Here is a 14,840-nt window from a genome sequence, read left to right as displayed (position 1 = left end):
TGGCTGTGCCTCGGTGCTTCTCCCGTCCCCTGAACTCTGCCCCCTGCTCCCTCCCAGCCCGGCTCCCTGGGACAGCCCCTCCTTGGGTGATGGTGATGGTGGCGGTGTCCCCAGCGTGGCCACCGGGACCTTCCCGGCAGTGAACAAGGTTTTCTGACTTGTGATGCGGTGACGAGGTGCCAGTCACGGCAGAAAGCACCGTCTGGCCCCGCTTCCCCTGGTGGTGCTGCCCGGGCTCAGGGACAAGCCTGTGCCCCCACCCTGAGCTGGGCATGGGGTGGCCAAATCCTGTGGTGGAAGGGGAAGCACTGCTGGGCTGGGGACACTGGGGACACTGGGGACAGAGGTGAGGTCCTGTCCTCTGCTCCACGTGGAATGGAAGCAGCCCCGTCCGGCCTCTACCCTGGGGCAGGACTTGGGGACAAGGAGGGTGTCCCCAGGGTAGGATACCCAGGCAGGAGGACATCCCCAGCGTGGGATGCTGGGGCAGGAGGGTGTCCCCGGGGTGGGATGCTGGGGCAGGAGGACATCCCCGGGGCAGGAAGGTGTCCCCAGGGTGGGATGCCGGGGCAGGAGGCTGTCCCCGGGGCAGGAGGCTGTCCCCGGGGCAGGAGGGTGTCCCAGGGGCGGGATGCCGGGGCAGGAGGGTGTCCCCGGGGCGGGATGCCGGGGCAGGAGGGTGTCCCCAGGGTGGGATGCCGGGGCAGGAGGACATCCCCGGGGCAGGATCCAGAGCCACCAGCCCCTGAGCCGGGGCTGACTCAGCTCTGCCCCGCAGCATCACGTGAAGCCGGGAGGGAGCCACTGCTGCATCCCCCCACCCCGTCTCCTCCCCCTCTCCAACCCTCTGCAAATCCGGGCGAGGGCCAAAATTTTCCAGCTGCCTCTGAACTTCCTCAATCCAGCGGCATAAAAGAGCCGGGGCCGCGGCACCCGCATCCCCCGGTCCCGCGCTGCGCGTTCTCCCACCAGCGGCACGATGCTGGGGTAAGTGGCGTGGGGAGGGGTCCCGTGGACCCAGCGGGGTGTTGCTGGGGTGGTCGCGTGGCTTTTCCCCAGGGAAATGGACCCCAGTGGGAGGGGGGGCTGGAAGAGGGTCCCGTGTGGCAGTGGCGGGACCCTTAGAGGTGCAAAAGGGGAAACTGAGGCACGGAGCGTCGAGCGGGGCCGTGGGCTGCAGGCTGAGGCTGGTGTCCCCATCCCTGCTCTGCCTCGGGGAGCTGGTGAGAAAGTGGGTGCTGGGGGCGAGTGGGTAAAGTGAGGTGGGGGGGGATGCCTGGGTGCCCCCCCCGCCCACACCCCCTACTCCATGCGCCCCCAAAATTTGTTTTCCCGGTGGCCGGGGGCTGCCGGAGAGGCGCCAGGGCGCGGTAATGGGAACCAGCTGTCCCAGCTCATGTGATGCCTGCGCCTGGCCAGCGCTGCCGCAGCAGGGTCCCAGCCCCACGGGGGGGCAGGGGGTCCAAGGCCCAAGGTAGGGTGGGCAGGGGGTGCTGGTGCTCCTGACCTGAAAACAGAGGGGTTACGGGGTTCTGATCTCCCCCAGCCCCATTAATGGGGGGGGGGGGGGGGGGGCGGGCAGACCCTCATGGCTCGGTAGCGGGGTGCATGGGGTCCCCCGTGGCCTGGAAGTGGGGTGGACATGGGGTCCCAGCCCCAGTACCCAACACGTGGGTGGGCGTGGGGTCCCAGTCCCCTGTAGCTTGATGTGGCCATGGGCACAGTTCCCCATCCACACACACACGCCCCCAGCTCAGTCCCTGTCCCTGTCTCTGTCCCCAGTGTTCGGCTCCTCCCTGGGATGTGGTGGCCCACGCTGGTGGCCCTGCTGGTCCCCGCGGCGGTGGCCCAGCTGCACCCCCAGCAGGAACTGGACGCCCAGTGGGACCTGTGGAAGAAAACCCACCGCAAGCAGTACAACGGCGAGGTAGGACAGAGCCCCGCGGGGGGTCCCGGCCCCGGGGGGAGCCGAGGGCCACGCTGTGATGTCCCTTGGCACTGGTGTCCCCATGGTGGTGCTGGGGGACATGGGCAGGACCCCAGCGCCGTCTCACCCTGCGGTGCAGGCAGATGAGGTGACGCGGAGGCTGATCTGGGAGAAGAACCTCAAGTACATCAACACCCACAACCTGGAGCACGCGCTGGGTGTCCACACCTTCGAGCTGGCCATGAACCACCTGGGTGACATGGTGAGCATCACCGCGGTGGGGGGGCGACAGTAACAGGGTGGGAGAGAGGGGGCTGAGCACCCACAGGTGCTGCTCTGCCCGGAGCTGCGCTCATCCATCCTGGGCTCCTTCCCCAGACCAGCGAGGAGGTGGTGAGGACAATGACGGGCTTGAAGGTGCCCCACGACCGCCCACGTCGCAATGAGACGCTCTACGTCCCCGATTGGACCGAGAGAGCCCCGGCTACCGTGGACTGGAGGAGGAAAGGCTACGTGACACCCGTCAAGAACCAGGTGAGCAGGGTGCTCCCAGGGGTGCCCAGAGTGGGGTGACCACCTCGGTGTCACCCATCGTGTCCCCACAGGGCCAGTGCGGCTCGTGCTGGGCGTTCAGCTCGGTGGGCGCGCTGGAGGGGCAGCTGAAGCGGAAGACGGGGAAGCTGCTCTCCCTCAGCCCCCAAAACCTGGTGGATTGTGTGGCCAACAACGACGGCTGCGGCGGCGGCTACATGACCAACGCCTTCGACTACGTCCGGCAGAACCGCGGCATCGACTCGGAGGACGCCTACCCTTACATCGGCCAGGTCTGGGGCTGGAGGGGGGGACAGTGGCTATCTGCTCCTCCCCGGCTGCCCCCCCATCCCCGTCTCACCTTGACCTTGCTGGTCCCACGCAGGACGAAAGCTGCATGTACAGCCCCACCGGGAAGGCAGCCAAGTGCCGCGGCTACCGGGAAATCCCCGAAGGGAACGAGAAAGCTTTGAAAAGGGCCGTGGCCAGGATCGGACCCGTCTCCGTAGGCATTGATGCCAGCCTGCCCTCCTTCCAGTTCTACAGCCGGGGTGAGGGGCTGGGGGGAGCCCCGTTCAGTGCCCACGGGGCAGCTCAGGGAAACTGAGACACGGCCACGTGGTTTATCCAGAGCGTAACCCTCCGTTCCGCTCCCCAGGTGTGTACTATGACGAGAGCTGCAACGCCGAAAACATCAACCATGCGGTGCTGGCGGTGGGCTACGGCACGCAGAAGGGCACCAAGCACTGGATCATCAAGAACAGGTACAGCAGGGCCTTTTCCCCGGGAAGGGGGGGGTTGCCGGCAGCTCTGGCAGCAGCTCAGGCTCTGCCTTTTCCCCCCACAGCTGGGGTGAGGAGTGGGGCAACAAGGGCTACGTCCTCCTGGCGCGCAACATGAACAACGCCTGCGGCATCGCCAACCTCGCCAGCTTCCCCAAGATGTGAGCGCTCCCGGCGCACTCCCTTCCCGCGCTGTGCCCGGCCGCCCCCGCTTCCCTGCCTTCAGACTCTGCCTTTTCGCTCCCAATATCCAAAGCTGACATTGCTCCGGGGGGGCATCTCTGCCTCTCCATGAGAAATGCCCCTGGGGAAGGGGACAGGCCCCCCAGCTGCAGATGAACGGTGCCATAAGTTGCCCCCAACTCCGTTTTCCCGGGACTCTGGTGCTGTGCGTGCCGGCTTTCGCCTTCCCACGGCCGCAGACGATCCGGAGTCTGATCCATGTGGAGACGCTTGTGCAAATAGATCCCGCGCTGGCCTCTGCCTCCGAGAACGTGCGGGGAGCGCCACGGGTGGAACATCCCCTACGGTGAGCACGGATCTGTGTCCCCCGGCTCTGCATCCCAGTGGGGGCTGCGGAGAACGATACGACTTTATTTTTAAAATAAACACTGTTGGGAATAAAGGCTGGGGCTGGTTTGCTGGCCTGTGGTGGGAAGGGGCTGAGGAAAAGCCCTTCCCCTTTGGAGAGGGGCTGGCTCTGGGGTAGAGCGGGGGGAGATGCGGCTGCGCCAGGGGCTTTTTGCAAAATCCCAGCTGGTTTTGCAGGACGCCTGGAACAGGTTGGAGACATAGGTGGCGGAATTAAGGAGGAAGAAAGCAGGGCAAGAACCAAACAGCTGGTGCAGGCACTGGCGCTGTGGCTTCAGGGCAAACATTTGTGTCAGGGCTGAGTGGCATTTTGCACCCCAAAACCCCAGATCCAAGCCCTTCTGTTAACGCGGCGCATTGAGAAACGACCGCAGTGATGCAGCAAGGCAGAACCCAAACAGTCAAAACCCAAAGAGAAAGGGAAGGTGACATTTGCTTTAAAAAATCAGGCAAACACCCCCCCCCCCCCCCCAGTTTAGATACTTTAAGCTTATTTTTCCCACTGACACCCCCGCACAGTGGGTGGTGAAGGGCCTGGGGGGTGATGGAGAGGGGCCGGGATGCTGGTTGACTCCCTGGGCTGCCAGGATGAGCCCTCAGGGTGGTTCAGGACCAGAACGCTGCCAAAAGGAAGAGCGGTGGGAGCATTTCCACGAGCGGAGGGACCCCCTGGCGCCGGAGCTGGGCTCCCTGGGCGCTGCCCCGCAGCCGGCAGGCAGGTGCCATCTCCCTGGCATCGTTTTTGGCTGGAGAACATGGAAAACCGGTCCTTTTCGCACTCACCTGGGGGACAGAGCGCATCTCCACCTCCTTGGTGCATCCCCCTCGCTGCTCCTTTTCCTCAAGAGCTGCCACAGCGATGGAAACAGAAAGCTCCAGAGGGAATATTTGGGGATGCGTAAAGTTTTCTTAGAAAAGACTTTCTTTGGGGGTGTGGATGTGAGTGTTGGAAGGGTCTGACCCGGTGTCAGGGTTACCCTGGTGCGACCGGAGCGAGCCCCCCGTCTGGGAAAAAGGCACCAAGGGGCTGGTGGTGGCTTGGAGAGTCGGTGGGGGTGTAAGACCCCCCAGCCGGGACCTGGCGCTGCCTCCCCAGTCCCGGCTGAGCGGGACGAAGCTGCTCCATGGAGCCCTGCAAACCCCAGTGGGCATCGGTCACCCAAACTGCTCCCGCCTGACTCGTTACACGGGATTTCTGCTGGGGGGGACTCCAGGGTTCCCAGCGGTCCTGGGTGCTGAGTCAGCACAAAGGGCTGGTGCTTCTCGGAGGCAGAAACCGAGTGGGTTTGGTGGGGCACAGCGGTGGCGAACCCCCTCCCGTGTCCCATCCCTCAAGGCTCGTTGCAACCCGGCTGCCCCAGCGTTAAAATTTATTTGTGAACATGTTTTTCACCATTGAAAATGCAGAACAAGAAGTAACAAAGTGTTGAAATGAGTCCTGCTCGGTCAGAGACATCTTTGGAAAATAAAAACCCCTGCCACGTCAGCAAAGCTACGTTCAGCAACGGCAAACTTTATCTTTTTTAAAACCAACAACAACAAAACCCAACTGTGGGCAGTTCTGTCAACGAAGCTGCTTTATCCTCACGTCGGAGCTGGGCTAAACCCCCCTGGTTTCCTTGTCTGTCTCTCATCTCTGGCCTTGGTAGGACTGAACAAACAATAAATGTATTTTTAATAGATAAAACTAATTCATTCACCTTTATCTGGTATTTTCCCGGTGGCTTTTACTCGCTCCAGCACATAAAAAACCAGCTTTTTTCCTCTGCCCCCGCCTTTGGAGTGTTAGCAGCACGGAATCCGGCAGGGAAGGGGTCAGGAGGGTCAGTCTTTTTGGCCAAAAGATGCAAATTTGGTTATTCCCGTGGCTGCTGGGGAAAGAAAAAATTAAGGGAGAGGGGTGGTATGGAAGGAGACTATCACCTCCTGTTGTCTAATTATTGCTGCTTTCTTCTTCCAGAAGTGGGGGTGGGTGTTATGGTGACCGGGGCTGTACCAGGATGGCCAGGAACCGTGGGAACTATGGTGCTTCCCCCCCGCCCCCGATCCAGAGGGGTTCCATGCTTTTAGGACAAGCTCTTGAGATGCCACCAGTCCCCCCGTTGGGCTGGAGTGTGCTGGCTCAGTGCCAGCCTTCCCTCCCTCGGGAACGCCGTCCCCTTTCTGCAGGTCTGCAGCAGAAATGACGGAGCGACCGCAGTTGGCTTGTTCAAGCATCTCGTCAAGGATGACCGTCTCCTTCACCCTCTCCAGGAACTTACCCACTAATAAGGAATAATCTGTTGGGAATTATTTCAGAAATATTCAGAACTTCTGCAATCTCTGGCAGCTATTTAGAAATTGACTCAACTGCATCTTCAAAGCCCTTGAGATGCTGTTTTGCTTCCTCCTCTTCTCTTCGAAGATGGTTTCTTGCAGCCTTTTTATATCCCGTGGTGTTCCGTGGTGGTACCAAACGCACCCTCCCGCCTGCCTGTCCTTCGTGGGATCCCAGGGGATGCCCTGACCTGAGGCTGGAGCCCGATTTCCAGGCAGCTGAAGACATCGCCGACCCTGTTTTCAGCCTGACCGCAACGTAACGGTGGACTGGAGGGAGAAGGGATGCGTCACGGATGCATGAAACGAGTCTCCTGCTGCCCATGCAATGCCGAGGCCGGCCAGCTCAGCTCCAGCCCCGACTATATTTAAACCATGCCTCCCTGCCCACGCTGCCTCACCAAAAAGTAAATAAATGTGATATTTCTTTTTTTTCTTATGCTAACCGTTGGCTTTGGTTTGGTGGGTGCTGCGGTGAGATGGGAGCTCAGGTAAAACCAGCAGCAAGGCTCCGTGCTTGACCTCATCCTGTCTCTCAGCTCAGCACCAAGCGAAAAAAATGCAAAAATCGTTATCGGAGGAGCGTTACCCCTGCTCCTGCCCCCCAGCCCCATAAACCACCACAAGAGCCTCACCACTCATTTGTGGGGTGCTGGAAATAAGAAACTCTCATCTGCAATTATTTTCTGTTGGCGTCGATGGTTCTGCTTCAAATAACCCCACGACCAGCCCAGTAAGCCCAGTTCCCGGCTAAGTGAAAATGAAATCAGAGCATTTCCTCATTTCCTGACTCGTGATTTGTGCGACGAGTTGCAGTTGCCTTGTGCAGGAGGTCCTGGGGGTCCTGGTGCTGAGGGGGTGCTGGGTTTGTCCCCAGCATCCCCCCTACCCCATCCAGGCAGGCTGCCGTGGAGCTGGAGGTCAGAAGACGTCTTCTCAGGTACGTTGGGTGCTTTGGGATTTTGACAGCCCTCTGGGAGGGCTGAGCTTTGAGGAAGTAAAACTGAAGGAGCAATATTTCTTGTTGACTCTGACTCCATCTTACCTTTAATCTCCTCCAAGTCCTCTCTGGGTAGTTGCACCATGTGTAGTAGCCCGTCCTCAGGAGCTGCTGGGAGCTGCTTAGATCAAAATAGGATTTTTTTTAAATTTTTTTATTATTATTATTATTTTTAGGGTGCTGGAAAACACAGATTTCTCCAAACAGCCGCTTGACCAGGTGATGTGTAAACCTCCTTCAGGGAGAGTTTCTCGGGCAGGGTGGCACCGTCAGACGAGGCGTGTGTCCGGATGCGTCCCTGCGTGTCCGTGTCCGCGAGGGCAGGAGTTGGGTCCTGCAGGCTTCTCCCTCCCGGGGAAGTTCCCCAGTCCTGGCTGGGATTTATTTCTCTCCCCGTCTCGCAGGGGCTGGGGGTACGAGGCCAGAGTGTGGGGCGGGCGGCGCTGGTGCTGGTCTGGGCAGGCAGGACAGGAGCTGGTGGCAGCACCAGTGTAGAAACCCCACCAAGGGCATGCCAGGCAGGCCAGGTCAAGGATGTCATCACCGTCCTGCCTCCCTGACCAAACCGGCTTTGTCACTAAGGGGTCAAGCACGGCTCCAGCGCTGAGCCTTCGGCTCCCCAGTCCCAGCTAAGCAGGATGAAGCTCCTGGCTTCCATCGCCTTCCTGGCCACGCTCGCAGTGGCACTGGGACTCCCTGACCCCACGCTGGAGTGGCACTGGCAGCTCTGGAAGAAAACCTACGGCAAGGAGTACCACCACAAGGTAGGGGCATCCTGGGGGGGTGGAGGCAGCTCGGGGTGCTGAGCTGCTGGGTGCTGCTCTGGCGTGAGCATCGCGCAGCGGGGAGAAGAGCTGACAGCTCCCAGGGGTGGTTTGGCAGGGGCTCCCGACAGCTTTTGGTGGGATAAAACGGGATGAAATGGCTGTGGGGGGCGTTGGTGCACGTCACGGGGCTGCTTTTCATGGCAGAGAGAGGAAGAGGAGCGGCGGGCGACATGGGAGAGGAACTTGCGACTGGTGACGCTGCATAATCTGGAGCACTCCCTGGGGCTGCACTCCTACGAGCTGGGCATGAACCACCTGGGGGACATGGTAGGTGCTAGTTGTGCTGCTGAGAAGGGGCTTCTCTTTGTCTCTAATTACCCACGAGGTTGATTTAAGGAATAGACGTGGGTCAGGGGTGGAAAAAACTCCCAGACACCCTCCTGGACCCATCCTCTTGTGGACTCCCGCAGCTGTGGACAAACTGCTCTGACGTTCCTGTGCTCGACCTGCCAGCGTGAGGCAATCTGGTGTGAGGAAACATCTCCTTAACGCAGCATACGGGGCACGCAGACCTGATCCTGGTCATTATATATGTTTGCAAATCATCCCTCTTCAATGTCCCAAGGTTGTAGCGTTGGTTAATGAAACACCAGCTTCCAGGGATTTCTGGTCCTTGCCGAGAAATCTTGCCCTTCCCAACGAACGGCTGGAAATTAGATGTGAAAAATAAAAAGCCCAGGACGCTGCAAACCTGCCAACTCCTGTAGCTCAGGGAAATCCACCTCCGACACCCCCCGTGCAGGACTTAAGAGACCAGGAGATCATGAGCGGGTGTTTCCTTTTCCCACCAGACCAGCAAGGAAGTGGCGGCTCTGTTAACCGGGCTGAACGTTGCTTCCCGGCCGAAGCCGAGCTCCACGTACCGGCCGCGTCCTGGCAGCGAAGTCCCGGACACGGTGGACTGGAGGGAGAAGGGATGCGTCACGGATGTGAAGAACCAGGTGCGGAGCTCTCTCCCCGTGGCTCTTCGTGGCTGGGTGCCGTGCTCACTCTGAATGTCTCCGGGGCTTTTGCAGGGTGCGTGTGGGTCGTGCTGGGCGTTCAGTGCCGTGGGAGCCCTCGAAGGCCAGGTGAAGCTGAAGACAGGGAAGCTGGTGTCCCTGAGCGCCCAGAACCTCGTCGACTGCTCCATGATGTACGGGAACAAAGGTTGCAGCGGAGGTTTCATGACCAGAGCTTTCCAGTACATCATCGACAACCAAGGGATTGACTCGGACGACTCCTACCCCTACACAGCTCAGGTAGGCGTCAGACCGTGGCAGCACGTGAGAAGCACTTGGGGATAGAAGCAACGCGGCCGGTCGCTCTGCTCTGCGGCGTAGGCACCGTTCTCCTCCTCTCCCACTGATTTCCCTCTGCCTTGGTTTCCACCAGGGCTCGTGTCACCTCCTCAGCCTTTGCCCTTGATTCTTTCAAACCCAGGGAAGGGACTTTTAGATGTTTTTTACTCATAGGTGAATGACTGGACTGGCAGCCAGAATTCCTACGTGGTTATTTCAGTCCTACATAAATGATTAGGCAACGTACTATACGGAAGGGAAAAATGGGACAGGAGTCCTGGCTCCTCGCCTCAGCTCTCTGTATTATTTAATCTCCTACACTTTCCAAACGGGATATCGATATTTCTACCATGTCAGTGGGCTGAGGTTTCCAGGGAACGATGTGCAAACCATTGTTTTTAAGCATTACCTGTAACAGATGCTGTGTGACAGCTGCGAGGTCGTAAGGAAAGAGCCATGAGAAAAGAAAGATCCTAAAGTCTTGATGGCCAGAGTCAAGAGATGCCCTGAAATTACCTGGTGTCTTGAAAAGATGGCTTGTGGAGAGAGGTCAGAGGACCAGCAGCTCAGCCCAAGGAAGGACGGTGGAATAGGAGCCCTCAGACCTGCCTAAAGCAGCTACAGGGACACGAGATGCTGTTCTCTGTGTCTGCAGGGAGAGTGAGAAGCCCTGGGCTGAAATAAATTCAGGTTAAACCTGAGACTTCAGGTGGGAAGGCTGAGGAAGTTTCTCTAGGGAAGTGGTAGAAGTGATGTCACCAGAGGTTTCTAGAAAAAAGGCTGAGGGTTCCATTGTGATGGTTTGGCTGCTCTTGGCGTGGGGAAGTGAGATGGGTAGGATGGTCCCTTCGGGTCCTTCCAGGTGTCTTTTCCAAGAGACGGTGCTCAGGGAGAAGAACGGGGTAGCACAGAGTAACAGAGAGCTGTAGAAAACCAATACCCAAAGGTCTTGAGCTGTTCCTGGTGGATCCCTCATGCTCCTCTTCTCCCCTCCCCGTCGCTCCCCCCAGAACGGGACGTGTCAGTACAACGCGTCCGCACGCGCCGCCACCTGCTCCAAGTACGTCGAGCTCCCATACGCTGACGAAGCCGCCCTGAAAGATGCTGTCGCCAACATCGGACCCGTCTCCGTCGCCATTGACGCCACCCAGCCCACCTTCTTCTTGTACAAGTCAGGTACGTCCTCGTACCCCAGAGATCCTCTCCACAGCCCCCCGTGTCCTTCTGCACGTAAAGCCGGTGACAAGTGGCGGGTTGGGGCTTAACCCCTGGGTGAAGGCATTGATATGACCCAACCACACCGAGACAGCAGCGTTGCTGACGGTGCTGACGGTCGGCTTCGGCTCACGGGCGAGGTCTGCTGCCGTGCTTCCCAACTCCTTGGTTTTTTCCAGGTGTGTACGATGACCCCCAGTGCACGCAGGAGGTGAATCACGCCGTCGTGGTAATCGGCTACGGCACCCTGAACGAGAAGGATTACTGGCTGGTGAAAAACAGGTAAAGGCACAACCATGCATCACGGAACCCTCGGGATCTATAGGCTCGGGATCTATAGGGCACCCCCCCTGCTGCCCACCCTCACGGTTCCTTAAGGGTGTTGATAGAGCTGGGTGATGGTATCAGTCCTTCCACCCAGGGATTCGTGCTTCATCGTGTCAAAGCACCTTGACGTCACCCCAGCAGCACCACAGAACTTTAAACACAACTAAAATACACTTACACCCCCCCTCAAGTTCCCCTTACGTCAATTGCCATAACCTAAGACGGGATTAGAAGCATTTAACGCCAACGCTTCGATGCTGTGATGTTGCTAAAGCTGCTGCTTCGCTTGCAGAAAAAGGAATTTAATTTTTCTCCTGTCTGTCTGTCTCCTGTCCCAAAAGCTGGGGTGTGCATTTTGGTGACCAGGGCTATATCCGCATGTCGAGAAACCACGCGAACCATTGCGGTATCGCCAGTTACGCCTCTTACCCGCTCATCTAGACGGAGCCCGCGCCGCAGCGAGGACTGGTGAGCCCTCAGTTACACCACTGATGCTACGCTTGCACAGATCTACTGACTTCAAGAATCATTTTTTGGCTCTGTGGGCAACGTCCTCCTGTTAGATCAGGCTGGGAGGGAGACCTGTGCGTAGGAGGAATTCTGAGGGTGATTTACAGGCACCTCATGACTTCTTTGGGGGGAAAAAAGTGTTTTTGTTGGGTTTTTTTTTTTTTAAGAGTGAGATTGCGATACATACATTTGTAATGGAGATCACCTACCGTTACAACAGGGATAGTGTTTTCCTCTCTCCAGTTGAGCACCGAGTACTGCCACGATGACACAGCTCTCACGTTAGCTCTGTGCCATGTTGATGAAGTTGCAGACTTTCTTTGAAAAATAAATCGGTTTCACTGCCCAAAAGTCCGCTCTTTGGTCTCTGGAGGCAGGAATGGGTGGCAGAGGGAATTCCAGCCAATGCGTGAGGAGTCTCACAAAACCTCCCCACAGATGACCGTGTCTCTCCAAGCGGTGCTGAGGAGTTGGGAACGGAGGATACGGATCACCGCACCCGTACCCGGCCCCAGGCTGGGGCAGGTTCCCGTGATGATGATATTGAAACACTGATGCTGCCACCGCGCCCGTACAACACAACCCGCCACCGCACGCAACGCTTTTTCCTGACAGGGATGCCAGAACGCGTCCCAAAGGTTTCCGTGTCAAACCTTTTGGCTGATGCTGCAAAGTCACCTAACTTTTTTCTTTACATGTTTGTATTGACCGTAGGCTTTAAAAAAAACCACCTTCTCGTTTGTTTCAGCGGGGAAACTCACCTTGAGAATCACTTTCCTGTTTCCTTGCATTGCGATGCCATGGCCACCTTGGGGGAGGTGGGGGAACCGAACAAGTCTCCAGCGCTCACACATTGGAGGGTCCCGGGTGGCTCTGTGATGTACTAGGGGCTCTGGGAGGGTCTTGGGGGGATGCTGAGGGGCTCTGGGAGGGTCCAGGAGGATGTTGGAGGGTCCCAGGTGGCTCTGTGATGTACTAGGGGCTCTGGAGGGTAATGGGGGGATACTGAGGGGCTCTGGGTGGGTACAGGGGGACTTCTGAGGGTGGTGAGGATCTGGGAAGGAACTGGGGCTACTAGAAGGGTCCTGGGGGTTTGGGTGGGTCATGGATGGTGCTGGGTGGGTCCCTCCTCAGGTGTTTTTCTCCCTCAGAGCACTCTTTTTGTCCTCCCTGCTAATTAGGGTGCCTCTATTCAGCCCCTTGCCCCATGAGAGCTGAGGTTCTCTGCTTAGATCCCGTCTCACGCTCCTGGCTTCCTCCCCAAGCTTTCCTTTGTCTCTGGAACGGCTTTAGGAGCCTTTGGGTTCCCCCACAACTCATCTGCTGGCTTTTCTTGTGCCCCCAAGGACTCTGTATGCCTTTTGCTCCATCTGGGACCCCTCTTTTGGTCTTTCAGCCCCCCTAGAACTTTTAACGCAAGTACAAAACAGAGCCCAGGCCCAACACAGATCCCCCAGCTGTGGCTCCAGCGGTGGCCAGGACTGAAAGCATTGGCAGCAGCCCCCTTCCCTCGGCAGCCCCCAAAGAGCGGGGCACTTCACTTTCTCTCCCCAAAACTCCACACTCTCATCCCAAACATAAACCCAACGGCAAAGCCCAGCGAAGTTCCCGGGGCTCTCTGGGGGCAGCTGGACCCCTGCCAGCCATGGCAGGGCCAAGTGAAGGCCTCAGGGCTCTCCGGGGACAGCAGGGCTCCAGCGAGGCCGGGTGAAGGCCCCGGGCCCCCTACAGGCCGCACGCCCCCGGCCACGGCGGGGCGCTGTTTGAACGCCAGGCGCTGGCTGCGCGCGCCCCTGCAGGCCGCGGCGGGCGGGGCCGCCCTGCGCATGCGCGGAAGGGGGGGGCAAACTGCAGCTCCCGGCATGCCTCGGGGCCGCCGCCGCCATCGCTTCCGGTCAGCGGGCGCTTCCGGTCAGGGGGCACTTCCGGTGGCTCCGCGCTCCGCCGGGGGTCGCAATGGGGCAGGGGGGCCCGTGGGGTAGGGGAGGGCCCATGAAGGGGGAGAACTGGGGTCTGTGGGGCAGGGAGAGCCCATGGAGGGCTGGGGGAGGGAGGGGGTCTGTGGGGCGGGGGTGGGCTTGTGGAGGGGGGGGGAACTGGGGGGTCTGTGGGACAGGGGAGGGCTTGTGGAGGGGGGGGAGCTGGGGGGCCTGTGGGACGGGGTAGGGCTTATGGAGGGGGGGAGCTTGAGGGGGGGCTGTGGGACAGGGAAGGGCCCATGCGGGGGGGGGCTGGGGGAGGTCTGTGGGGCATCTGTGGGGCAATGGAGGGCCTGTGGAGGGGAGGAGCTGTGGAGGATCTCTGGAGAGGGGGAACTGCGGGGCCTGTGGGGCAGGGGAGGGCCCATGGAGCGGGGGAACTGGGGGGCCTGTGGGGCAGGAGAGGGCCCGTGGAGGGGGAGAACTGGGGGGTCTGTGGGGCAGAGAAGGGCCTGTGGAGGGGGAGAGCTGGTGGTGGGGGTGTCTGTGGGGTAGGGGAGGGCTGTGATGGGATTTTGGGGGCAGGGGGAGGGCCCTGTGTGGGTCAGAGCAGTGCCAGAGGCGGGGGTGTCTTAAGAATGGGCTTTGTGGGGTGGGGGGGACAGGCAGGGTCTGCAGCTGAGGCTCGGGAGGTATCATTGGGCTGGGGCAGTGCTGGTGGCTGGGCCCGGGGTCTCCTGCCGGCAGCAGTCACTGAAGCCGGGGGGGGTTCTTTGGTTTGTGGGGTGCCCTGCGGGGTACGCAGGAGCAGCCTGGGGGGGAAATGCTGGCGTGAAGCCTGTGCCAGGGGAGTATTGAGGGGAAGGGGGGGGTCCCCGAGCATTGAGCGTGGGGGCTCTGACACCTGAGTGTATGTAGGGAGCGTGTGTCGTGAGCGCAGGGACTGCTGGTGCTGTGCGAGGCAGCTCTGGAGGGGCTGGGCTGGGGGGGCCGGGGACACGTGGCCTGATGCAGCGAGTTCTGGGGCGAGAAGGGCCACCGGCGGGAGCTGGTGGTACCTGGGCGCTGGGAATAAGAGCTGGAGGGAATGTGACGGGGAGAAGCAGCGGCTCGGTGCTGTCGGAGGCAGCACAGGCAGCGGTGGGAAGCTGCTGGCCTTCCCTGTGCTGCTTGGGTGCCGGGAGGGCTGGGGGCTTTGGGGGGGGCAGCCGCCTGTTGTGCCGTGCCTGCCAGCCTCAGCCCGTGCTGTGCTGTTACCCCTACGCTTTCCAGCGAGAGCATCAGTATCAGGGGGCAGCTGCCGCCTGCGGGGTGCTGGGGCCGTTTCTCCCCGCTTTGTGCTATCCCTGATCGCTGCCGCTGTGCACTACGCTGCCCTTCGTGTCTTGGGGCACGCAAAGGCCTGGGTTCTCTCATTTAGTTGTCCCATTCGCGTTCTCTTTGCCATAAAATCATTGATGATACTCCCATTTTCTTTTTGCTTTTAGACGAGGCTCCCAATTCCAGCTGCATTTACCCAGTTCTGCATGGCTGGTTGTGGGGAGGGGGCCAGGCTCCTGCCCCCCCAGCGCTGATAAAGGGGAATGCTGTGGAGGACCGGACTGCAGCGCTCCCA

General features: G+C 59.8%; 2 protein-coding genes and 1 long non-coding RNA gene across 4 annotated transcripts; 2 read left to right on the top strand and 1 right to left on the bottom strand.

The window, feature by feature from the left end:
• Positions 1-826: 826 nt before the first annotated feature.
• CTSK (cathepsin K) lies at positions 827-3,866 on the top strand. Of its 2 annotated transcripts, none has more exons than XM_005244325.4 (8): positions 827-987; positions 1,783-1,927; positions 2,067-2,189; positions 2,306-2,461; positions 2,533-2,751; positions 2,844-3,009; positions 3,117-3,222; positions 3,306-3,866. In XM_005244325.4, exons 1-8 carry the CDS (start codon positions 980-982, stop codon positions 3,403-3,405), a joined length of 1,023 nt encoding a protein of 340 aa, XP_005244382.2. In that variant the 5' UTR covers positions 827-979; the 3' UTR covers positions 3,406-3,866. The 2 variants fall into 2 exon arrangements, with proteins under 2 accessions (XP_005244382.2, XP_055648022.1); XM_055792047.1 differs by lacking the exon at positions 827-987 and adding an exon at positions 1,298-1,474.
• Positions 3,867-5,324: 1,458 nt separating this feature from the next.
• On the bottom strand, positions 5,325-6,805 carry LOC129782868 (uncharacterized). Its single transcript, XR_008744988.1, has 2 exons — positions 6,594-6,805; positions 5,325-6,417 (listed from the first exon to the last, which is right to left on the bottom strand). It is a non-coding gene; the product is annotated as an uncharacterized LOC129782868 (long non-coding RNA).
• A 134-nt stretch (positions 6,806-6,939) lies between these two features.
• On the top strand, positions 6,940-11,657 carry CTSS (cathepsin S). The gene is made up of 8 exons (XM_013304787.3): positions 6,940-7,087; positions 7,730-7,911; positions 8,119-8,241; positions 8,766-8,915; positions 8,991-9,215; positions 10,265-10,430; positions 10,649-10,751; positions 11,138-11,657. Exons 2-8 carry the CDS (start codon positions 7,786-7,788, stop codon positions 11,235-11,237), a joined length of 993 nt encoding a protein of 330 aa, XP_013160241.2. The 5' UTR covers positions 6,940-7,087; positions 7,730-7,785; the 3' UTR covers positions 11,238-11,657.
• The last annotated feature ends 3,183 nt before the right edge of the window (positions 11,658-14,840 follow it).

Source organism: Falco peregrinus, chromosome 19 (genome assembly GCF_023634155.1).
Source record: "Falco peregrinus isolate bFalPer1 chromosome 19, bFalPer1.pri, whole genome shotgun sequence".
NCBI lineage: Eukaryota > Metazoa > Chordata > Aves > Falconiformes > Falconidae > Falco > Falco peregrinus.
This window is presented reverse-complemented; position numbering and strand designations above follow the sequence as displayed.

Coding starts and splice junctions, on each gene's coding strand:
- CTSS (XM_013304787.3), top strand. CDS start 7,786: ATGAAGCTCCTGGCTTCCATCGCCTTCCTGGCCACGCTCGCAGTGGCA. Junction 10,431..10,648: donor CTTCTTCTTGTACAAGTCAG/GTACGTCCTCGT, acceptor GGTTTTTTCCAG/GTGTGTACGATGACCCCCAG. Junction 10,752..11,137: donor TACTGGCTGGTGAAAAACAG/GTAAAGGCACAA, acceptor CTGTCCCAAAAG/CTGGGGTGTGCATTTTGGTG.
- CTSK (XM_055792047.1), top strand. CDS start 1,374: ATGGGAACCAGCTGTCCCAGCTCATGTGATGCCTGCGCCTGGCCAGCG. Junction 1,475..1,782: donor CAGGGGGTCCAAGGCCCAAG/GTAGGGTGGGCA, acceptor CTCTGTCCCCAG/TGTTCGGCTCCTCCCTGGGA. Junction 2,190..2,305: donor TGAACCACCTGGGTGACATG/GTGAGCATCACC, acceptor CTCCTTCCCCAG/ACCAGCGAGGAGGTGGTGAG.